General features: G+C 39.0%; 1 protein-coding gene and 1 pseudogene across 3 annotated transcripts; one reads left to right on the plus strand and one right to left on the minus strand.

Moving 5' to 3' along the window:
- Nucleotides 1–356: 356 nt before the first annotated feature.
- EAPP (E2F associated phosphoprotein) lies at nt 357–15,333 on the plus strand. Of its 2 annotated transcripts, XM_081122099.1 has the most exons (6): nt 357–544; nt 4,837–5,015; nt 6,020–6,115; nt 7,445–7,556; nt 12,125–12,238; nt 14,765–15,333. In XM_081122099.1, exons 1-6 carry the CDS (start codon nt 471–473, stop codon nt 15,039–15,041), a joined length of 852 nt encoding a protein of 283 aa, XP_080978225.1. In that variant the 5' UTR covers nt 357–470; the 3' UTR covers nt 15,042–15,333. The 2 variants fall into 2 exon arrangements, with proteins under 2 accessions (XP_080978225.1, XP_080978226.1); XM_081122100.1 differs by lacking the exon at nt 7,445–7,556 and having other exon boundaries at nt 366–544; nt 14,765–15,331.
- Nucleotides 15,334–19,332: 3,999 nt separating this feature from the next.
- Nucleotides 19,333–20,151, minus strand: LOC308549479 (large ribosomal subunit protein uL30 pseudogene; annotated as a pseudogene). The gene has a single exon. The product of its transcript is annotated as a large ribosomal subunit protein uL30 pseudogene (transcript).
- Between the last annotated feature and the right edge of the window lie 4,497 nt (nt 20,152–24,648).

A 24,648-nucleotide genomic window follows, 5' to 3' on the forward strand; every position in this document is an offset into this window, starting at 1 on the left:
GGACCCCGGCAGCCGCTGTCAGACTGAGGCGTGAATACCGGGAAGGCGAAGCAGCGGCGCGGTGAAAAGAAGGTAGAATGGCTTGAGGCCGAGAGGTTGGAGGGAGTCCTGGGTCTGAGGACCTACAGGTTGCATGTCCCTCAGCATCTAAATTTTTGCTTTTCACCTCACGCAGAGAGATACTGCACGTGGATTGTCAGCTCACAGGCCGCCGCTTAGGAGGCCGGGGATTACTACATTCTGTAATACGGTCGGTGCTTCCCGGTGAGCAGAAGCGGCGGCCGGCAGCGGCTGGATACAGTCCCCCCTCCCCGCCCCCTCGCTGGGACAATCTGCGCAGGCGCGCGGGCGGGGCTGGGGGAGCGGAAGTGCTGGCGGAAGTGGAGCTCGCAACGCCTTAGGGAAGGGACCAGCGGGGCGAACGGGTACTCTGCCGACGCCTGCAGACCGTGTCGGAGGCGGGAGCCACCATGAACCGGCTCCAAGATGACTATGACCCCTACGCAGTTGAAGAGCCTAGCGACGAGGAGCCGGCTTTGAGCAGGTGGGCCCCTGCTCCGCCCCGGCCCCGAGGCTGCGGCCGGGCCTTAGCCTTCTCCCTTCGCTGCGCCTGCGCCTGCGCCTGCGGGGCCCGTGCGGACCCTCTGCCCGGCGGTCCGGGCCCCTCTCGCACCCCGCTGTAGCCTGTGGGACGCCGAGGGGAGTCCTGGTGAGGTCTTGCGGCCACGGGGGAGGCGGGGCCGAACCCGCGCGGGGAAGGGGGCTGTTCTGGAATCCTGCGTAAGTCTTCAAAAGCCGGGCGACGAATCCTGCCTCTGCAGCTTACAGCAGTGTGACCCAAGTCAAATCACTTATCCTCGGTTTCTCATCTATAAAAAGGAAATATAATAACTATATCGTAAGTATGTTGTAAGGCTCCTGGGACTTAATGTGAAGTGACCAGCTAGAAGACTAATACGCCATAAACAAAAATAAGGGGATATTTAACAGACTTTTTTCCAGCACCTGTTATAGGCTTGCTCTGGCTACAGAGATCAGTCATAAGATTTTTGCCTTTTACAGGCTTACAGTATAGTAGGGGAAATAAGATGCATACCAACAAGGTATATATCTTGGAAATAAGTATGTATCTTGGAAGAGCATTGTAGAAAACGATGATCTTTGATAGGCATGGATGCAGTTCCGGGGGAATTTCCAAAAGGAAGGACTTAACCCTCCCTGAGGGAAACTTTCAGTTACGTTGGCAAGAGATTTCCAGGCAAATTTAAGCCATTTTAAAGCTGTCAGCAGATTCTACTTATAAACTTGAAAACATTCTGTCCGATTGAGCTTTCTGTAAAACTGTCCTACCTTCAATCACAGTGTTTCCTCCCATTATCCTGGGGAGGGGTCCTAGGCGTGGGAGATCAGGCTGCTGTGAAGATTTCTGTTGTGGGGAGTGAGGATGGATTCCAAGATTTCCTGTGAAAAAGTGTTTCAGTTAATGGGGCAGGTCTGTGAAAGGAGTTATATAGGCTTCAATTAGTAATTCAGTTTGGAATATAGGAGTGTTTCCGGGAGTTTTTCTGCCATTACCATCTCCATATTCACCTGTTATTTATTTAATATTTTTCTTTAAGTCAGTGTACATTTTTGTAGTAAAATATCTTAAAGCTTTTGTCACTGGTAAAGTAACAAAAATAAATACTATGAAAACAATGCTTTAAGACAGTGTTGCCTGCTTAAGGCTCTGAATCCAATGCTTGTTTTAAAAAGGGAGATTGGTGTTAGAAAGGTGTTTAATAGGTACTGTCAGGGTTTGATTTTACCCCACTTATAGGCTAGTATTTTATAGCCTCTTACTGTTTCATGGAAGCTGGCAGAAGATCTGTGACTCCTGGGTTACAGAAAGCTCACAGCACAGTAGGCAGCATGAGCATTATGTTTGTATTGGTTGCTCTTTCTAACTTCTACAGAGATTAAGCGGAGAGAGACCCAGATGGATACTACACATTCACGGGGTTAGCATTGTGGCTGAGGACCACTTGATCTTGGAGATTCCACCTCTTTTGCAGCAGGCAGTAAATGAGCCTGCTCTTTGTCCTGGAAAGTGACATTACCTCATCCTTCAAGCTTTTTTTTTACTGTAAACACAACCTTGAGAAATGGCCTACGTAAAAAGTGTTGAGAACCTTTCTTGGCATACTCAACAAGAATATGCAGCGCCCATGATACATTGCCTTGCCCAGCAGTGCTAAATGCTGAGACTCTTGAAATAATCACAAGGACTGAAGAAAATGTGCCTTATGATTCAGTGTTGTTTATTTATTTATTTACTTTTTTATTTTTTAACAATATATCTTTATTGATTTCAGAGAGAGGAAAGGAGAGGGAGAGAGAGAGATAGAAACATCAATGATGAGAGAGTCATTGATCAGCTGCCTCCTTCACGCCCCTCACTGGGGATTGAGCCCGCAACCCGGGCATGTGTCCTGACTGGGAATTGAACCCCGATCGCCTGGATCCCAGGTCGACGCTCAACTGCTGAGCCACGCCTCGCCGGGCCAGTGTTGTTGTTTTTTAAATTAAACCTTTTATTTTGAGGTAGATTCACATGCAGTTTTAAGAAATAGTACACAGAGATTGTGTCCCCTTTACTCAGTTTCCCCCAGTGTTAACATACTGCAAAACTGTAGTACGGTATCACAACTGGGATATTGACATTAATACCGTCACGTTATAGAACATTTCTATCAGCATGAGAATCCCTCATATTCCGCACTTCCCACCCCCATGTCCTCCTTAACCTCTGGCATCCACTAGTCTATCCTCCATTTCTATAATTTTGTCATTTTCAAAAAATATGTAAGTGGCATCCTGTGGTATGTAACCTTTTGGGGTTGGCTTTTTTCACTCAGCATAGTTCTCTGGAGATTCACCCCCATTTTTGTAAGTATCAATAGTTCATTTCTTGTTTATTGCTGAGTAATATTCTGCATTTAACCATTCACTCATTGAAGGACATCTGGTGGTTTTCCAGTTTAGATTATTGTGAATAAAACTGCTATAAACATTCATGTATAGGTTTTTGTGTGCATATAAATTTCATTTCTCCTGGATAAATGCTCAGGAGTTTAATTGCTGGGTTGTGTGGTAATTGCATGTTTAGTTTTATAAGAAACTGCCAAGCTGTTTTCCATAGTGGCTTCAGTGTTATTTAATGGGCTGTCCGTCTATTCTGCTACTCCTTAAAATAATCTGTTATGTCCCACTCTTTGGAAACAGTGGAATATAGAGTAGATCAGAGTTTCTCAACCTTGGTAGCATTGACTTCTTGGGCCAGATAGTTGTCTTTTGGAGGGGCTGTCCTATGCATTGTAGGATGCAGGAGCCCCTCCTCCTGCCTTCTAGTTATGACAATCAGAAATGTCTCTAGCTATGCTAAATATTACCTAGGGGAGCAAAATTACCCAAGTTGAAGACCACTGAGGTAGTTCAAGGTTGAAAAGATAAGTTGAAACCAGATTGTGGAAGGCTCTTTAGAATGCTGTGCTCAGAGGTTTGTCCATCGATGTTTTTTTTGGAGCGGGGTAGTGATGTAATGAGAGTTCTTTAGGAGTAACGTTCTGGCAGCAGGGTTAAGGGTGGAAGAAAAACAAGAGTTTGGAGGTTTGGAGATCCTTAGGATATGATGTAAATTTAAGAGGACCCTAGTGAATATAGTGGCCATGAAGAAAAAGAAAGCATGCTGGTAAGGATGAAGAATTTCTCATGGGAAATTTTCTTGGCAGTAGAAGCCTCTATCATAAGCAAAATTGATATGAAGTGGATTTTTCTGATTTACATTCTACTGGAGGCTCAAAAGTGGTGTTCTAGAAGACAAAAATAGAGAATTAAAAACCAGGAATAGTCTGGAACTATTCATCAGACCATGTGTAATTGAGTGTTATTTATGTACTATTGATTGTATTAGAATATCTTAGGCATTTCAGCTATTCCTGCTGATATCTGGCTTAATTTCATCATACTGCTATTGATGGGGAAACCTAGGCACAGAAGGCCAAGTAAATTGGCAGAAATTGCTCAGGATAATTTGGAATAAAATTTAGCTTTCTCCCTCTTTATAGTTCTCTATTGCACTGTGCCTTTTAAATTGTAGTGTTTAATTACTATCTGTTAACATTTTGTGTGGCTATATTAGAATATGTTAGTTACATATTTTAGGTTTCATTTAAATGTACAGAGTTTTAAATATATCTTTATTGATTTCAGAGAGAGGAAAGGAGAGGGAGAGAGAGACAGAAGCATCAATGATGAGAGAGTCATTGATCAAGCCCGCAGCCCGGGCATGTGCCCTGACCTGGAATTGAACCCTGATCGCCTGGATCCCAGGTCGACACTCAACCCCTGAGCCACGCCTGGCCGGGCTAAATGTCCAGAGTTTTAAAAAACTGGAGTAAACTTTTCATTGCTGATAGAATTAGAATTGGTGCAATACTTCTGGAAAGCAGTGTGATAATTCAGGAAGTCAGAAAGATGTTTGTGTCTAATTCTAGACATTCATCCTAAGGAAATAAAATTATATATACAGAGACATTCATTGTAGTGTTTAATAGCAGAGAGCTAGAAATAAATGTACAGCATTTACAAGAGGAAGTATTATCCAGACATTAAAAAATGTATTTGGAAATACACAAAATGGTTCATCTATTAAGTGAGAATAGCTCTATGTAATATGCCAGATAAATCAAATGTAGCCTTATAAAACTTAAAATTGTTGAGCAGTGAGGTGATGGGAGTTGTAAGTTATTTTAATTCTTTAATATTCATGTTCTTTATGATTTAAATGTATATTAGTTCTGAAGATGAAGTGGATGTGCTATTACATGGAACTCCTGACCAAAAACGAAAACTCATCAGAGAATGCCTTACTGGAGAAAGTGAATCTAGTGAAGATGAATTTGAAAAAGAAATGGAAGCTGAATTAAATTCTACCATAAAAACAATGGAGGTCAAATTATCCTCCCTGGAAACAGGTAAACTTTTAGTTAGATTTTAATGTAGATATTTTTCTAAGGTACATATGGGCAAGAACCTCATTTGTGCTCTTTTGTGTCCCCAGTACCTTCAGTAGGTCCTCAGTAAATATTTATTGAGTAAATGAATGAATGTGTTTGGCAACTTGAGCATAGTTTTCTTTGATGACTAGTGAAGAAGTTTCTGTGTTGTTGGAGATTATTTAGTATCTTTTACTTGCATGTTTTCCTTTTGTAATTTTTACCCCAGGATTAAAAAAAAAAAAGACAGGCTTATAGAAGTATATTTAGGGTTATATAGCACTGATATGGCAGGTTGAATGATGTGTCAGCACAAATTCCTGTCTCATTTTAGTAAGTAATGAAACATATTTTATCTTCATACGTGGTCTTAATGTAAACTGTACCTGACTCAAACTCTGTGATTTGTGATAGTAGCACTCCTCAGCATTGGTTTCTATGTTGATATGCTATGTATTAGCTGTTAAGAATCACAGTGTATATGATAATAATAATAAAAGCAAAACTGGATTTTAATTAAGGGGAAGAATTAGGGATGCAGGCATATGATGACATAAGTAAATGTCATGGCACTAGGCACAGATGAGTCCTTGAGTCATTCCCCTGCCTCTCTGTAGAGCTCTTAACCTCTTTCCCCTAAAGTCCCTTTAAAACAAGATGTTTATTCCCTGTTTTCCACAGTGTATTGCATGGCTGAAAGGTAGAGAGATGTATGCTGGCAACCTGAAAATATGGCTATTTGATTAGATTTGTGGGAAGGGAGAGAAAATAATCTCATGATCTGCAACGTTTAATCAGGAGGGGCAGTTCTCTGTATTGCATGGGGCACCAATTCAGTAAGTCATTGATGTGAAGTGTTTTTCTATCCACATGAGATTGGAAATGAGCTGATACTACTTTGAGGTGATGGAAGAATATACGAAGATTTTTTTCTTGTCAATTATGTAAGGTTCAGTCTGTAAATTTCCCTGTGGTTTGAACAGGGTCTTCTTCAGGAAATGGGAAAGTTGGAACAGCTTCCACAAAGTACTATGATGACATATATTTTGATTCTGATTCTGAGGATGAAGACAAAGCAGGTAAGTAAAATGTTTACCAGGTTTAGCAGTTATATTTTATGAAAAAATGTCCACCTAGAAGTTATTCGGTAGTAGGATTTCCCTGTGTTCGATTTTTTCAAGGAAATTGCAGGCTGTTGATGTGAAAACAAAAACAGGATTGATGAATAAGAACAGATATGATACAAATATTGAACTATAATGTTGTACACCTGAAATGTATATAATCTTGTATACCAATTTTACCACAGGAAAAAAACAACACATAGGAATGTATACATATGAGGACATGGGACCAACAACAGTAGTGCATAGGCACAAACGGGGAGAGGGAGAATATGTCCCAACTCAGTACCTCCCTCCTTCGGGCTCTTGGCCACCCTCTTCCTTCAGGTTCCTTAGCACGGCAACATTTGTTTTCACACCTGCAAATAGTTTCTATATTTTTGCCCCCTTGCATAATTTTCCCTGACTCATTGCTTTTAAAAATTTTTTTGTTGGCCTCTCTATTCTTTGGAATTGATTTTGTATAAATTTTTTTTTTATAATCCTCACTTGAGGATGTTTTTTCCATTGCTTTTCAGAGAGAGTGGAAGGGAGAGAGAAAGAGAAAGAGAGAAACATTGATGAGAGAGACACACACACTGATTGGTTGCCTCTTGCACTCTCCTTGACCGGGGCTGGGGATCGAGCCTGCAACTGAGGTTTGTGCCCTTGGCCAGAATTGAACCTGGAACCCTTCAGTCCAGGGGCCGACACTGAGCAAAACTGGCCAGGACGATTTTGTGTAAAATTTGAGTAAAGTTGAACATGTTGACAAGACCTAAGACAAAATTATATCAGTAATTACACTGGAATACACAAGTAATAAATTTATATGGTAAAGAAATAACTTTATTTTTTATATATTGTTAAATACTGACCTGCTCAAGTACATTTTGAAATTCTAGTGTATGTGTGACCATATATTTTTTCCATTCATTTTTGAAATATTTTTCTTCTGATATCAGTAGCATTTTATATATGGGAACTTGTAGAGAATTTAGATGTCAAAAATAGTTTCTGTTCTTGACTTGCTTTGAGTAGCCTTTTTGGACTCAGAATTTTCATTATTTAAACTCTTTGAGATACCAGTTTTCAGTGAAAAAAAATTGTGCCTCCTCTCTTATCATTTTAATACCTTGTTAATTGGACAAGAACTGTACTTGGAGGAATAGTTAAAAATTTTTTAAAGGAAAATATAAATAGAAAAAATATGTAGCTTAGGAAATGAGAGTCTTCATTCTGTAGTAAAAAGGTGTGAACTTTAGATATGATACTTAGCCATGTGCTTAACATTTTTGAAATTAGCACAGGTGAAAAAAAAGAAGAAACGACACAGGATTCCAACAAATGATGAATTATTATATGATCCTGAAAAAGATAACAGAGATCAGGCCTGGGTTGATGCACGGAGAAGAGGGTAAGAACTTAATATTTAGAATCTTTAGAGAAAATGATTAAAAGATAGTTTTCACTATATTCATATTTTGAATGTATGTGTATATTTTTATACAGACATACATAAAGAAGTTTGAGGAAAAACTGCTAATTAGTTTATTTTGAAAATAAAGCAAATTTCAGTTAGTTGATTTTTAAAGAAAACTTTTGAATTCAAACTGTTGTAGTCAGTCTCTCCATTTAAGCTGAATTTTAAAAAATAGACACAATTTAAAACTAGTTGGAGATTAACTAGTTTATGTTGATGAAGAGTGGATGTTATGTTTTGCATCTGAATTGTTTTTTCTGTTTACAAATTGGATTTTTAAAAATTGAAGTGAAATTCACATAACATAAAAGTAATAACTTTAAAGTGGACAATTCAGTGACATTTAGTATATTCAGACTTCTATTTAATATCCAACCATTTTCATCATCCCAAGAGGAAACTCTGTATTCATTTTTAAATTTGATTTTATGAAGACCAATATGTCGTAAAACTAAAAACTAGGCGATTTGCCACTATTACACAATGCTTCCTTAACCTGGCTGTGCTTCAGGGTCATCTGGGGAGAATGAAATGCAAACCCTTAAGTTATACTCTAGGAGGTTTTGATTCAGGTAAGGTGGGGTCCAGGAATCTATATTTTTCAAGTCCAGATGTATTTTGATGTTGTGTGAGTCTTTATACACCACCTTTTAGCCTTCACTCTCCCACTTTTCCCTTTTTTCTTCTTCGTTTCACCCATGCACCACTTCCTCCAGCTGCCCCTTGCTTTATTTATTTATTTATTAAAATAGCTCTTTATTGATTTCAGAGAGAGGAAGGGAGAGGGAGAGAAAGATAGAAACATCAATGATGAGAGAGTCATTGATCGGCTGTCTCCTGCATGCCTCTGATTGGGGATCAAGCCCACAACCCAGGCATGTGCCCTGACCGGGAATCAAACTGTGATCTCCTGTATCCTAGGTCGATGCTCAACCACTGAGCCATGCCCGGCCAGGCCCCTTGCATTTATTTAATGGATATTTTTTGATCACCCACAGTAAAATGGACATTTTAAGTGCTGTGAATGATATTGTGATAGTCAAGGAGCTTACAGTCTAGCTCCTGATTCTGGTGACGGAATTTGTCAGTGAAGTAAGATGGAATATATTTTCATCTTTATATAATTTTGAGGAGAAATAACATTTTATTGGCTTATTCACATTTCTGCATTAAGTGGTAGTTGCCTTTTAAGATCATTAGAAACCAGCTTCAAATAATGAATTCAGTACATTTTAAGCACCACGAGGGCAGTCATCTTGTTTAATGCTGTATCCTAAGCATCTTGCACATTGTTAAATTGGTACTCAGTATCTATTGAGTGAATGAATAAGTTACTTTCTTGGGGTTTGGGTTTTGAAATTTGCTAAACATTTAAGAATAAAATATGTACCACATGTTTTCAGTATTTTCCCCCACAAACATTTAAAGAGTTTAGGAAGTAAAGCCTTTTGTTGTTCAGGTTTCAGGAGTTTACCATAAGCGCCCCCCTTCCCCTTTAAACTTATTTTCTGTCTATTTTTATTTTTTTAAAAATATGTCTTTATTGATTTCAGAGAGAGGAAGTGAGAGGGAGAGAAAGAGATAGAAACATCGATGAGAGATAGTCATTGATCAGCTGCCTCCTGCATGCTCCTAATGGGGATCGAACCTGAAACCCGGGCATGCGCCCTGACTGGGAATTGAGCCTCAATCTCCTGGATCATAGGTAGATGCTCAACTGCTGAGCCATGCCGACCAGGTCCCCCCTTTTTAAAAAAATTATGTTTTTCTTGATTTCAGAGAGAGGAAAGGAGAGGGAGAGAGAGAGAAACATCAGTGATGAGAGTCATTCATCGGCTGCCTCCTTGCATGCCCCCTACTGGGGTTTGAGCCTGCAATCCTGGCATGTACCCTGACCAAGAATCGAACCATGATATCCTACTTCCTCAACCACTGAGACATGACGGTCGGGCTTGCTATTATTATTAACTAAATTCCATACTTTATTCAGATTTCCTTAGTTTTTACCTAATATCCATTTTCTGTTCTAAGAGCCCATCCAGGATACCATGTTGTGTTTAGTTGTCATGTCTCATTAGGCTCTTCTTCCTTGGTTATGATGACCTTAACAGCTAATTTTGTTTTTTGTTAATTGTCATTCGAAGATATTTTTTCCATTGATTTTTAGAGAGAGTTGAATTGAAGGAGGGGAATAGAGAGAGAGAGACAGAGATATTGATGTGAGAGAGATACATTGGTTGGTTGCTTCCTGCATGCACCCTGAATGGGACCAGGATTGAACCTGCAACCCAGGTACATGCCCATGACTGAGAATCGAACCCTCAACCCTTCGCTTCTAGGGCTGATGCTCTAACCACTGAGCACACCGCCCAGGGCATCCTTAACAGTTTTGAGGAGCACTGGTCAGGTACAGTCACATGCTGCTTAGTGATAGAGATATGTTCTGAGAAGTGCGTCATTAGGTGATTTGGTCATTGTGCTAACATCATAGAGTTCACTTACACAAAGGTGGTATATAGCTTTCTACACACTTAGACTATATGGTCTAGCCTGTTCTTCTAGGCTACAAACCTGTAAAGCATGTTACTGTGCTGAATACTGTAGTATATCACAATGTAAGTATTTCTGTATCTAAGCATATTTATACATAGAAACGGTACAGTAAAAAATATGGTATAAAAGATAAAAAATGGTTGTCTTGTGTAGGGCACTTACCATGCATGAGTGGAGCTTTCAGACTGGAAGTCGCTCTGAGTGAGGCAGTGAGAGAGTGCTGAGTGCATGTGAAGGCCTAGGACTTTCGTGTACACTACTGTAGACTTATAAACACCATACACTTAGGCTACACTAAATTTACAAAACATGAGATTAAATTAAGCAAGAGAAAATGATCAAGAGACTTGGTAAACATGAAACAAATGAACATAAAAGACAAACAAAAACCCATAGACACAGTCAACAGTATGGTGGTTACCAGAGAAGAGGGGTAGTAAAGGTGGTCAAATACATTGTGATGGAAGAAGGTTTGACTTTGGGTGGTGGACACACAATGCAATATACAGGTGATGTATCATGGAATTGTACACTTGAAATCTATATAATCTTATTAACCAATGACACCCCAATAAATTTAATAAAGTAAAACAGAAAAAAAGAAACTTGGTAAACACAAAATGTATAAAGCTGCTGCCAGCATAATACGGCACACTGTTTTAAAACATGCTTTTTATTTTTCTAAGTAGAAAGAGTACACTCAAAATTAATGATAGCCCAGCTGGCGTGGCTCGGTTGGTTGAATGTCAGCTTATGAACCAGGAAGTCATGGTTCGATTCCCGGTCAGGGCACATGTCCAAGTTACTGGTTCGATCCCCAGTGGAGGGGGGTGAAGGAGGCAGCTGATCAATGACTCACTCATCACTGGCATTTCTCCCCTCCCTCCCTCTCCCTTCCTCTCTTTGAAATCAATAAAAACATATTTAAAAAAATAATGATAAAAGTATATGTAGTAAATACATAACCCAGTAACAGTTGTTTATTATCATTATTAAGTATTATGTACTGTACATAATTGTATACACTATACGTTTGTGCTACTGGAAATACAGTGGGCTTGTTTACACCAGCATAACCACAAACACGTGTAATGCATTGCTGAGTTGCTCTACAGTGTAACCACGGCTACAGTGTCACTAGGTGATAGGAATTTTTCAGCTCCATCATAATCTTATGGAACCACCATTGTATATGTGTTCTGTTGTTGACTGAAAGGTTATGTGGTGCATGACTGGGTATTATAGGAGGCCTCTCTAATTGGAATTTGTCTGATGTTTTTCTTACGATTAGATAGGGATTATATAGGTTTTTGGGAGGAAAACCAAAGATGCAAAGTGCCATTTTTATCACATTATATCAAGGGCACATACTATCAACAAGATTTATGACTGTTGATGTTTACTTTGATCATCTTGGTGAGGTAGTCTTGGCAGGTTTCTCTATTATAAAGTTACCCTTTACCCCTCTTTCCATCCTGTGGTTTTTGGAAGGAAGTCATTATGCGCAGCCCAGACTTAAGAAGTGGGAAGTTATGAGTGGAGAGTATCATCATAAATTATTTGTAATTCTGTATGGGAGATTCGTCTATTCTCCCCCATTTATTTATTCAGTCATTATATCAGCATGGACTCATGAGTATTTGTATTTTGGGTTATAATCCAATACTGTTTTATTTTGTTGCTCTAATTGTTTTAACTTTGGCCATTGGGGGTGCTTTCAGTTGGCTCCTGTGCCCCTTTGACATACCTGCTGCATTGGGTTTTTCTTTTTTTTTTTCTTTGGACTTCCTTACTTTTTGGCACTACAAGATGCTCCAGGTTCATTTTCTATGCCCCATTCCTAGAATCAACCATTTTTCTAAGGATTACTGAAACTTTTATTGGAGAGTAGCATTAGAAATCAATATCTGACTTTAATGGTCTCCCCCTACTTTCTTTTTCTGTTCAAGCTACCATGGTTTTGGAATACAGAGGCCACGTCAACCACAACAGCCTGTCCCAAATAGTGATGCTGTCTTGAATTGCCCTGCCTGCATGACCACACTGTGTCTTGATTGTCAAAGGTAACAATATACACATACACACAAAACAATAAAAACAAAACTTGTGGGCCTTTTTTAAAATCTGAAGTAGACTTTTGAGGTACTTAGGAATTCTGATAAAGTTCTGTTCTCATATATCCTTGGTGCTACATGGCTAATCTTTATATAAATAGTTTTATTTATACATAGTTCTATCACAAGTAGTGTAAAGTAAAGCACTTGCCAGTACTGACAAGGATTCTGTGAAACTCTTTATGTTGTGGAATGATATAATCTCTCCAATACACTTTTTTATTGTGATAAAGTACATGTAACATAAAATTTACTTTTTTTTTTTTTTAAATCCTCACCCGAGGATATTTTTTCCATTGCTTTTCAGAGAGGGTGGAAGGGAGAGAGAATGAGAGAGAAATATCGATGTGAGAGGGACACATTGATTGTCTCCCACACGCACCCTGACTGGGGCCGGGGATCGAGCCTGCAGCTGAGGTACGTGCCCTTGGCCGGAATTGAACCTGGGGCCCTTCAGTCTGTGGGCAGATGCTCTATCCACCGAGCCAAACTGGCCAGGGCAAAAATGTACTATTTTAACTATTAAAAAGACTTTGCAATTGAAGACTACTTCTTTTGAACATTGTTTATTGTCAACCAGAACATTTTAAAAAATTTTAAAATTTTTTCACAGCTTTATTGACATGAGATACAATTGACATTGTATGAGTTTAAAGTATATAACATGATGATTTGATATACAAATATACTGCAAAATGATTATCACAATAAGGTTAGTTAACATATCCATCACCTCACATAATTACTTTTTTTTTTGTGTGGTGAGAACTTTTAAGATCTACTCTCTTAGCTACTTTCAAGTATGCAGTATAGTATTGTTAACTATAGTCATCATTACATCCCCAGAACTTATATATCTTATAACTGGAAGTTTGTACTCTCTGACATTTTCACCCATCCACCCTCCGCCACCAACCACCAATCTGCTTTCTGTTTCTATGAGTTCACTTCTTTTTAGATTCCACATATAAGTGAGATTATACAGTATTTGGCTTTCTCTGTCTGACTTATTTCACTTAGCATAATGCCCTCAAGTTTCATCTATGTTGTCACAAATGGCATGGTTTTCTTTTTTTTTAATGGCTGAATATTCCATTGTGTGTATTTACCATATATATATATTTTTTAAAGTAACCGTAACACAGTTGACAGTTAATTTTTTTTTTTTTTTAAATATATCTGTTGATTTCAGAGAGAGGAAAGGAGAGGGAGAGAGAGAGATAGAAACATCAATGATGAGAGAGTCATTGATCGGCTGCAGCCCGCAGCCCGGGCATGTGCCCTGACCAGGAATCGAACCCTAATCGCCTGGATCCTAGGTCGACGCTCAACCTGAGCCACGCCCGGCCGGGCACCATATTTTTTTATCATTCATTTGTTGTTGATGGACACTTGTTTCCATGTCTTCCTATTGTAACTAGTGCTCCAGTAGGTTTGTGGTAGGAAGATCGGAGAGGTAAAGTGTCAGTTTCATCATATTATATTAAGGGCACAATTTATCAACATGATTTATGACTGTTAATGCTGACCTTGATCACCTACCTTGCAGTGGTGGGGGTGTAGCTATCTCTTTGAGATAATGATTTTATTTTCTTCAGATATATATACCCAGAAAGGGGATTGCTGATAATATGGTAGTTCTCTTTTTAGTTTTTGAGGAGCTTCCATACTGTTTTCCATAGAGGCTGTACCAGTTTACATTTCCACCAGCAGTGTACAAGGGTTCACTTTTGTTCTCTCTTGTCTTTTTGATAATAGCTATTCTGACAGGTGCGAGTTGATACCTCATTGTGGTTTAGATTTTCGTTTTCCTGATCATTAGTGATGTTGAGCACCTTTTTATGTACCTGTTGGCCATTTGTATGTCTTTGGAAAAATGCCTATCAGGTCCTTTGCTTATTTTTTATTTAAAAAAATTAAAAAAAAAAATTGATTCCAGAGAGAGGAAGGGAGAAGGAAAGAGAGATAGAAAATCAGTGATGAGAGAGTTATTGATCGACTGCCTCCTGCACACCCCTGACTGGGGATCGAGCCCACAACCCAGGCATGTGCCCTGACCGGGAATCAAACCTCGATCTCCTGGATCCTAGGTCGACGCTCAACCGCTGAGCCACGCCTGGCCGGGCCGAATGGCACCACTTGTAATGAGAGGAGGACAGAGTCTCAGGTCACAACAGAAAGACAGTCAAAGGTTATTTAAACATTACCTCTCACGTGTTCTACAGCTTATCTTTCTAAGTTTGAAGACCAAACCAAATTTTTTTCTGAGGTAAAAATTACTTTTTATCATTGTCTATTAACAGGTTTCTTCCTATTCTTAAAATAACTCAACATTTCTATAAATTTCCCATTTTGTTCTCATGTCTTTACTTGGTTGGAATTTCAGTAAGTTTTTGGTGGTCTCAAATTTCATCTAAATTGATAACTATTAAAATAGAACATAAATATACATTCTTCATTTTATTTTCCTCTTAGGCATGAATCATACAAAACTCAGTATAGAGCAATGTTTGTGATGAATTGTTCTGTCAACAAAGAGGAGGTTCTGAGATACAAAACCCCAGAGAACAGGAAGAAAAAGCGAGGCCATAAGAAGATGAGGTCTAACCACGAAGATGCTGCGCAGCAGGCAGAGACAGACGTGGAAGAAATCTACCACCCAGTTATGTGCACCGAATGTTCCACTGAAGTGGCAGTCTACGACAAGGACGAGGTCTTCCACTTTTTCAATGTTTTAGCAAGCCATTCCTAAATAGCGAGGTTGGCGTTTAATTGCCCAATACTGTATGTAAGGCAAATGTGGACAGTTATTTTCCTTCTGCCTGTTCATACCAAGTGACATTCTGAGGTTGGTTGAGGAAGCAGTGTTTTATTCTTTTTGAAAGAATGGTTACCAACCTTCATCTCTCCCCCATCTTTAAAAAAAAATTTCCCCAGCTCTGTTGGGACTGATTATTCATTCCCTTTTTGATGGACTTTGGAAACTTGGGGCTTTTTATTTATTAAAGCTCTTTAGAATTAAAATGTTCTGGAGTTATAAGTAATCTTTGTTTTAGAGTGTTATTTTTTATTTTAGACATACTCTTGGTGTATAAACTGGAAACTGTTTCCTGACTTCTGTCCATATGTATTATTTTGCTAAGAAGTATCTTTATTTCCCTTCTACCCCACGGGGTGGAGTGACAGTATTTAGCAACTGTTACAATGACTTGGCGTTAGTATTGCTGGGTGCCTTGAGTGATTAATGTAGGTCTTTCCTTAAAAGAATTGTATTTACTAGTATTCTAAACTTAATGAATTAACATAGTGAATAGAAATTTGTGGTGAGAAAGAGCAGCCTCACCTTCCAGCCTTAGACATAAAAATCGTCTTGCTGCTCCTTGTGTCTACTCCTTATTCCGGAATTTCTGTTGCCAGAAGCCAAGTGTTGTTGTTTTTTTTTTCTATTAAGTACATCAGTGATTTTCAACATTTTTCATCTCATGGCACACATAAACTAATTACTAAAATTCTGCAGCACATGAAAAATATTTTTTGCACTTCTGACCAAAAAAAAGGTATAATTTTGATTTGTTCACACCAGACGGCTATTGTGTTGGCTGTTGTAATTCTTTTATTTGACAGTCTAAGGGAAGAGGGATCACTGCCCCTGACTAAGTAGCCAGGTACTGCATGTTTTAAAAATTCTTGCAGCATAGCAGTTGAAAAATCACTGAAGTACATAAAAATCATTAGTGGCAGCTGGGAGGAAATTACATCTGTACATTTTAGCTTTTTAAAAATTAAAAAATAAGTTCTAATTGATTTCAGAGAGAGGAAGGGAGAGGGGGAGAGAGAGAAACATCAATGATTAGAGCGTCATTGATCGGCTGCCTCCTGCACGTCCCACACGGGGGGTTGAGCCAGCAATCTGGGCATGTGCCTTAACTGAGAATTGAACCACGATCTCCTGGGTCATAGGTTGATGCTCAACTGCTGAGCCACGCCAGCTGGGCCATTTTAGCTTTTTAAAAGAGTGATGTGATTGGACTTGTTTCTAAAAACAACATTAGGAAACTTAGGGTCCTCTTGTTAATGTAATAGAGATGGGATAGAGTGGAAAGAAATCAGGAAATATGTTTTAATTCAGGCTGAACCATGGTAATCTTGGGCAAGTCTGTTCCTTTGAGTGTAGTTTTCTCATCTATAAAATGGACAGTGGTTCCTCACAGAGGTCAGGGCTCAACAGAGCTTGAGGGGGACCTCTGCATACTCCTTCAGAGAATGATGCACCTCCAGAAGGAAAAACATGTCTTTCTCACTGCCTTGCCTTCTGTGTTTTCTAAAAGGTACATGTTAGGAGAGCTGGAACCAGTGATGGTGAGGTGTTCGTATGAATTGGGTAGAGGCAGAAAGATGATGAATAATAATATGCTGAGCCCTGGCCAGTGTGGCTTAGTGGTCAGAGCATCGGCCCGAGCACCGAGGGTCATGGATTCAGTTCCTGGTCAAGGGCACATACCTAGGTTGCATGTTCCATCCCTGGCCCTGGTCACGGTGTGTTTGGGAGGCAGCTCATTGATGTCTCTCTCTCAATCGATGTTTCTCTCTCCTCCTCCCTCCCTTCTACTCTCTCTAAAAAAAATCAATGAAAAAAATATCCTTGGGTGAGGATTAAAAATAAATAATAATAATATGCTGATATTTGGTTAGAAGCATTATATGTACTTATTTTTAAAGTTGATTTTAGAGAGAGAGGAAGAGAGAGTAACATTGATTTTGTTGTTCCACTTATGCATTTATTGGTTGATTCTGAGTAGTGCCCTGACCAGGGATTGAACCCGCAATCTTGGCTTATTAGGACTATGCTCTAACCAACTGAGCTACCTGGCCAGGGTGCATTATATATACTTCTAAATGTTTCAACATATTGCTAGATGATATGTTACAAAAAACACTACAGGCCATTTACTTTAACGTTGTGTTTGCCATGTTGTAGCTTTGCAAGATTTCTTTCTTACTGTCATTGCAAACCTATCTTCTTCCCAGATCCCACAACCACTCCTCCATCGTATCATCTCCATTTCAGTGGGAGGGTCTCAGTGGTCTTATGCCTAAAGATCATTTAGAGCAGATATTAAAAAGGCACATTGTTGAGGTCCTTCTCAGAAGGTGATTCAATAATAAAATGAGACAGGAAATCACAATGTATAAAGATGTAATTTATGACAACATAAAGGGGAGGGACAGAAGTGTGTAGAAGCAGACTTTTGTATTATATTGAAGCTAAATTCAAGCTAGTTGGAAACTGAAGATGACAGCTGTAATCCCATGGTTAACTATGAAGAAAATTTGAAGTGACCCAAAAATATACTATAGTATTATAAAATATAAAGCTATGTACAACTGTTCTTTTTGTCCCTTTAACTTAAAAAAATCCTTGAATTATCACTTAAGTAAATTAGTGCTGAATGCTGTTTTGGCTTGAAGCAGAGAGAGCTGTGATGGTTTTTCCACCTCAGTTTTTTTTTTTTAAAGCGTATTTTTAAAAAAAAAAAAATCTTTATTGATTTCAGAGACAGGAAAGGAGGGGGAGAGAGATAGAAACATCAATGATGAGAGAGTCATTGATCGGCTGCCTAGCCTGCAACCCGGGCATGTGCCCTGACCGGGAATCGAACCCCAATCTCCTGGATCCTAGATTGATGTTCAACCGCTGAGCCACGCCTGGCCAGGCTCCACCTCAGTTTTAATGCCTAGCTTAGGATATATTTTCTGTTCTTCTGTTTTCTTAGGATACTGCCTACAGTGTTATTACATTCAGATTATTAAAAAATTGTATTGCTTTTGTGAAAGAAAAACAGTAAAATGGAGTTGATATTGTCAAGAGAGTGATCTAAAATGGAGCCAGGCTGGTGTGGGGAGCTCTGGGAAGCTGGCTAACTCATCTACCTCCATGTGAAATTGAACTTTTTAACTGGGCTAAATCAAATGGCTACACCCTGATACAGGTCCTGGAACTAGACTTGCGTCATTGAACTCTTAAAAAATAATATTTTTTCATCTAGCAATAGACATATGCAATTAATCGTGTATAGCATAGGCTCAGTCTGCTTGTCAGCACCAATCACAGCTCTTTCAAAGCAATTTATGTAATCCTTTTGAAAGTTCCCCCTTCCCTGTCTTTATAAACTGTCTCTTTTCTCCTTTAAACGTAGTTGGGTTTCTACCCAAATCTATGTTCTGAATTGCCATTCATAAAGACTCTCAAATAAAGCTTTTGTTTGCCTTGCAATATTTGGTCAAAATTGATTGACACTTTTCATATTTTGTAATTGTAAATGTTTTTCTCTTACCTCTGTGTTAAATAGCTACACACGGACCTTTAAAGGATTGCTTGTGGCCTTAATCTGTCCCAATTCCCCTTTTAAATGAAGCATAAATTATTATTTAAATGAGGTTTAAATTAATGTGTGGGCTGGAGCTGTGATTTCATCATCCCACTGAAACTCTTTTTTCCTGATCAACTTGGCTCACTATTAGTTTTTAAAAAAGTTTTTAAAATTTATTTTAGAGACAGGAAGGAAGAGAGGGAGAGAGAGAAACACATCGATTTGTTGTTCCACTTATATGTTCATTGGTTGATTCTTGTATGTTCCTTGACCAGGGATCAAACCCACAACTTTGGTGCACCGGGACAGTGCTCTAACCAACTGAGCTACCCAGCTCACTGTTAGTTTCATTGCTGTGTAACAAGTGACCACAAACTTAGTTGCATAAAGTGACACACGTTTGTCATCCCATAATTTTTTGTGAATCAGGAGTTGGCACAGTTTAGCAGTGTCCTCTCCTCAGGGTCTCAGAAGGTTGTAATCAAGTTGTTGGCCAGGTGGCATTCTCATATGGAGACTTGACTGGGGAAAATTCCACCTCCAAGCTCCATTAGGTTGATGGCAGAATTCACCTTCTCATGGTTATAGGGCTGAGGTAACTGCTTTCTTGCTGGTTGTAAGAGCTGCCCTACAGCCCGGCCGGGTGTGGCTCAGCGGTTGAGCGTCGACCTAGGATCCAGGCGATCAGGTTTCGATTCCCAGTCAGGGCACATGGCCGGGTTGTGGGTTGCAGCCAATCAATGACTCTCTCATCATTGATATTTCTGTCTCTCTCCCTCTACTTTCCTCTTTCTGAAATCAATAAAGATATATTTAAAAAAAACCCAAAAGAACCCTGCTCTACATCTACATGTGACCTCCTGTTTATGGATCTGGTCTTCCCTGTTGCCAGCATCTCCACCTTCTACAAAATGAGCGGTCTTGTTCTTTACTCCACCTGGTAGAGAAGCTAATTTGAAGGGCCACAGGAAGTTGTGTGCTTCTTTGAAGTGTTTCCTGACAGTACAGTTCTCATGAATCAGGTGCTCCATGCAGATGATGCCAAATGTACCAAAAACTCGAGCAATCAGTGTGTTACGTCAGAGCAGTTCGCTTTTTGTTGATTTTGCCATAACCACGCTTGTAGATCAGTTCATTTACTGACTTCAGGTGTGGGCATCCCCATGCAATCTATGGTTCCACAATCCTCAGCGTGTTCATTGAAACCTTATTGAACTTAACAAAAGGGCCACTGAAGGTCTGATGAAGGTGAAGGAGCTGCAGCATCCTCAGGTCCTTTAGGCTCACACCACTGATACCTCATCCTGATGGCAAATGCCAGTTTGGGTTCCGCAGGTACATTGAAGTTGCCAGCTTTTCCTGCCATCCTAGTCATTAGAAGCTCAGAGCTGTACATCTGCCTATATGCCTTGTGATAGTGCTTAGCTTTTTCATAGATAAGCTTCCTTCTTGCCTTTCAAGGCATCTTTTGGGCAAACTTCTTTCTCAGGTGCTTGATCTTCAGCTCTGTGAAATTCCTGTGCTTTTTCTTAAGGGTTTCTGGCACAACAGGAACCTTCTTCTTTTGTACCCTCCATGGTCCCAGCTAGAAAAGAGGTACGATTTGAAATTAAAAGTTTTTATTGATTTTAGAGAGAGAGGAAAGGAGAGGGATAGAGAGAAACATTGATACGCTGCCTCCTGCATGCCCTCTACTGGGGATCGAGCCCAAAACCCAGGCATGTGCCCTGACCAGGAATCAAACCGGTGACCTCTTGGTTCATGGGTCAACACTCAACCACTGAGCTACACAGGCCTGGCTGATTTGATTTTTAAAGTAACCATTGTGCATATATGGGAATTCTTGAGAAATGCAAAAATCTATTATGCTAATTATTTTCAAATGTAATGAAATTTGTATATATTTTAAATTTAAAATTAATTTTATATGCAAGTTTAATGTAAACATCTCTTAATTGTATTGTTTTATTTTTATTTAGAACCAGTACCTGCCCTTGCCCTTCCCAGATCTCAGACATTTTCCTGTGTATTTTCTTTTCTGGAAAAGCTTGTGGGCCGTGGGCACTCTTCCTGTAAGGTGGAATGGATAAATGGGTTTTGTTTGGGTCTTCTTATGGTTTAGTAAGGGGACAAAAGGTTAGCAGAAGTTTACCAACATCTCATACTTGGATAATTAAGCAATTTCAATAATAATTCTTAATAGTATAACAGATTTTACTGATCCTTAATAGATGTTGGCTTATAGGATTTAGGGAAGCACAGAAAAATATATTTTTTAGACTAAAGCAACTCTAGGCAAAGCAGTTTTTATTTATAATGGTGTATTAGTTTGCTAGGGCTGCCATAACAAAATAACAAAGACTGGGTGGCTTAAACACTGGCCAGGGTGGTTGGTAACTAATGATTTTTATTACTCATTTAAATGGATCTTTAGAAGAATTACTTTCTGACTTTGTTGTATAGAAATGCAACTGCTCTTTTACCTCTGCTTTTTTCTCTCTTTTTATTTCAAAATAATTATAGATTCACAGGAAACTGCAAAAATAATATACAGAGTCTCATGTACTCTTCACCCAGTGTCACCATGGCTCCATTTTATATAACTATAATACAATGTCCCCAGAACCAGGAAATTGACACTGGTACAATGTATATGTATACTTCTATGCCATTTTAGCAAATGTGCAGATTTATGTAATCAGCACTGCAATTGAGATACAGAACTATTCTATTACCACAAAGATCTCCCTCATGCTAACCCTTGATAGTTGTATCTACTTGACATTCCACCACAATTTCTAAATGCTGGTAAGTGATAATCTGTTCTCCATAACTGTAACTTCATCGTTTTGGAGATTTTATCTAAATGGACTCATACAATATGTAGCCTTTTGAGACTGGCTTTTATCACTCAATATAATGCCCTTAGGATCCACCCAAATTGTTGCATGTGTCAATAGTTCATTTCTTTTTTATTACTGAGTAGTATTCCATTTTCTGGCTGCATTTCAGTTTGTTTAGCCATTCAGTTATTGAAGGCGCTATTACTTTTCAATAAAAAGGCAAGTGCCACTTTAATTATAATTCTGAATTGCTTATTTTTGTGTTAACATCCATGTTTTTATAAAGCACAATAACTAAGCTAGGTATTATTAATGTTTAGTGGTTAAGATTTGAAATATACATATGTATTTATAACTAGCAGGTGATTAAAATTCACACCTTTATATAAATATTTATAACTCTATGATCAATTTAGATCTAAGTTTCCTTAAAAAGTGATATTACCTGACATCGTTGTCGGGCAAGCTAAGTACTTGAGAAGCACTTCCTATATCATTCATTTAATACAGCAAGTTTTGAACCATTTTCATCTCATGGCACACAAACTAATTAATAAGTTCTGTGTCACACCAAAAAATATTTTTTGTCGATCTCACAAAAAAATAGGTATAATTTTGATTCACACTGAATGGCTATTGTGTTGGCTGTTGTCACTTTTTTATATGACAATCTAAGGGAAAAGAGGTCATCTGTGCCCCCAACTAAATAGTCGGGTATTGCATGTTTTAAAAATTCTTGTGGCACACTGGTTGAAAGAGAGAAACATCGCTTGGTTGCCTCTCTTACGCTCCCCAAGTGGGGATCGAACCTGCAGCCTTTCAATGCATGGAATGAGGCTCCAACTAACTGAGCCACACCAGCCAGGGCTATGCTCTTAACATTTTTGAGGACTCCCAAAAGCTTGTTGTCTGTGTGTTATATCCAGACTAGATTGAAAATATAGGAACTTAAAACTAATAATTAAAAAAATATAAACCAGAAAGAGTATATGCACACCTATTTTCATAGCAGCGCAATTTACAATAGCTAAGATCTGGAAATAGCCCAAGTGGATAAAAAAGCTGGTTTGTTTGTTTGTTTATTTATTTAAATATACAATGGAATACTATGCAGCTATAAAAAAAGAAGGATCCCTTACCCTTTGGGACAGCATGGAGAGACCTGGAGAGTATTATGCTAAGTGAAATAAGCCAGGCAGAGAAAGACAAGTATCATATGATCTCACTCATATGTGGAATCTAATGAACAAAATAAACTGATGAACAAAATAGAACCAGAGGCATGAAAACATGGAACAGACCGACGACTCTCAGAGGGAAGGGGGGTGGGGGTGGGTGGGAAGAGATTAACCAAAGACCTTATATGCATATATGCATAACCCATGGAACAGACAATAGGGTGGAAACTGGGTGGAGGGGGGCAATGGGGGGGAAAAGGAAGGACATCTGTAATACTCTCAACAATAAAGATATAAAAAATTAATTCACTTAAAATAATAAACCCATTACATTATATATTTTATATAAAATATTTTCTGAAACAGAAAATTAGTGCCTTTTTTTACATTTTTGTAACTGTCTGGCTTAATAGAAAATGGCTGGATTTTCATATCTCTTTCTGCAACTAATCTATTATTTTGGTTGAAGTATATGAAGGAAATTTCACCTCACATGGATTATCAGGTTGTAAAAGAGTACGTTAATAGCATTTCAGATAGTTGTTGATATTCTTTTTTGATACTACATAAAAACTTGACAAGTTAGTTACTTTAAGATTAGATGCAATGTCAAATCTAAATATCAATGAATGTTTCATTTTCTTATCTTGCCCTTTGAATGGATCTTTTCCCTTTGCATATTTGGTGCATAACAAATTAACCCCAAACTCAGGGGACTAAAATATATTTTACCTTGTGGTTTCTGTGGGTCAGCAATTTGGGGATATGGCTTAGTTGGGCAGTTACGTTGTAGGTCTCTCAACAGGTTGTAGTTAAGATGGCTGAGGCTGCAGTCATTTGAAATCTTGACTGGAGCTTGAGTACCTGCTTCAGAGATGGCTCAGTCACCTGGCTGGCAAGCTGGTGTTGGCTATTGGAAGAAGCCTTAGTTCCTTGCCATGTGGACCACCTATAGGACCGCTTGAGCATCCTTACTGCTGGCTTCCTCTGGAATGAGTGATCTAAGACTAAGACCTGCAGTATCCTTTATGACCTAGCCTTGGCAGCAACACACCATTCCTTCTGCCTTATTCTATTGGGCACAAAGCCCACCCATGATTCAGAGTGGGAAGTACTGTAAAAATACGTGAGTAGCAGGAAGCAAGGGCCACTGGGGCCATCTTGGGGACTGGCTACCTGAATCTTTCAGTTTATCTAAATGGAAAGCTGTAATGACTCTCGTAAACCTTATACAAAAAAAATTATCCCCTACCTTGGAAATGTGATATGCTAGTGCTTATTCACTGCAAGAGGGGTCTTCCATTTGCAGTAGGTTTAAAGTTCATGTGAAACCCACATAATTAGAAAGACTATTTAAAAATGGGTTGGGCCCAGCTGGGCGTGGCTCAGTGGTTGAGAGTCGACCTAGGATCCAGGTGATCCGGGTTCGATTCCCGGTCAGGGCACATGCCCGGGTTGTGGGCTTGATCAATGACTCTCTCATCATTGATGTTTCTATCTCTCTCTCTCCCTCTCCCTTCCTCTGAAATTAATAAAGATATATTAAAAAAAATAAAAATAAATAAAAATGCATTGGAATTTAAAAAAAAAATCATCACCTGAGGATATGTTTTTTATTGACTTTTAGAGAGACAGGAAGGAAGAGAGAGAAACATCGATCAGTTGCCTCCCAAATGAGCTCCGACCAGGGATGGAACCTGCAACTTAGGTCTGTGCCCTGACTGGGAATTGAACCTGCAACCTTCTGGTATATGGGATGATGTTCCAACCAACTGAGCCACACAGCCAGACAGATGGGTTGGAATTTAACAGTGCTATCCTTTGGCACTATGATGCAGAAATAGTCCTTGACAGGATGTTACTTTAATATGTAAGGGGTCCAGAAATAGATCTGATGGCTCTGTGTCTTTAAAGAGCACACAGTTTGTAATCATCATGGAAGGATTTCAGGGATGTATGCTGCTTAT

The sequence above is a fragment of the Miniopterus schreibersii genome, assembly GCF_964146895.1.
Source record: "Miniopterus schreibersii genome assembly, chromosome: 1".
Lineage (NCBI taxonomy): Eukaryota > Metazoa > Chordata > Mammalia > Chiroptera > Miniopteridae > Miniopterus > Miniopterus schreibersii.

Bases quoted from the DNA above. Each gene is read 5' to 3' on its own strand.
- EAPP (XM_081122099.1), top strand. From the start codon at position 471: ATGAACCGGCTCCAAGATGACTATGACCCCTACGCAGTTGAAGAGCCT. The intron at 545-4,836 runs GTGGGCCCCTGC...AATGTATATTAG, and splicing joins GAGGAGCCGGCTTTGAGCAG to TTCTGAAGATGAAGTGGATG. The intron at 12,239-14,764 runs GTAACAATATAC...TTTTCCTCTTAG, and splicing joins CTGTGTCTTGATTGTCAAAG to GCATGAATCATACAAAACTC.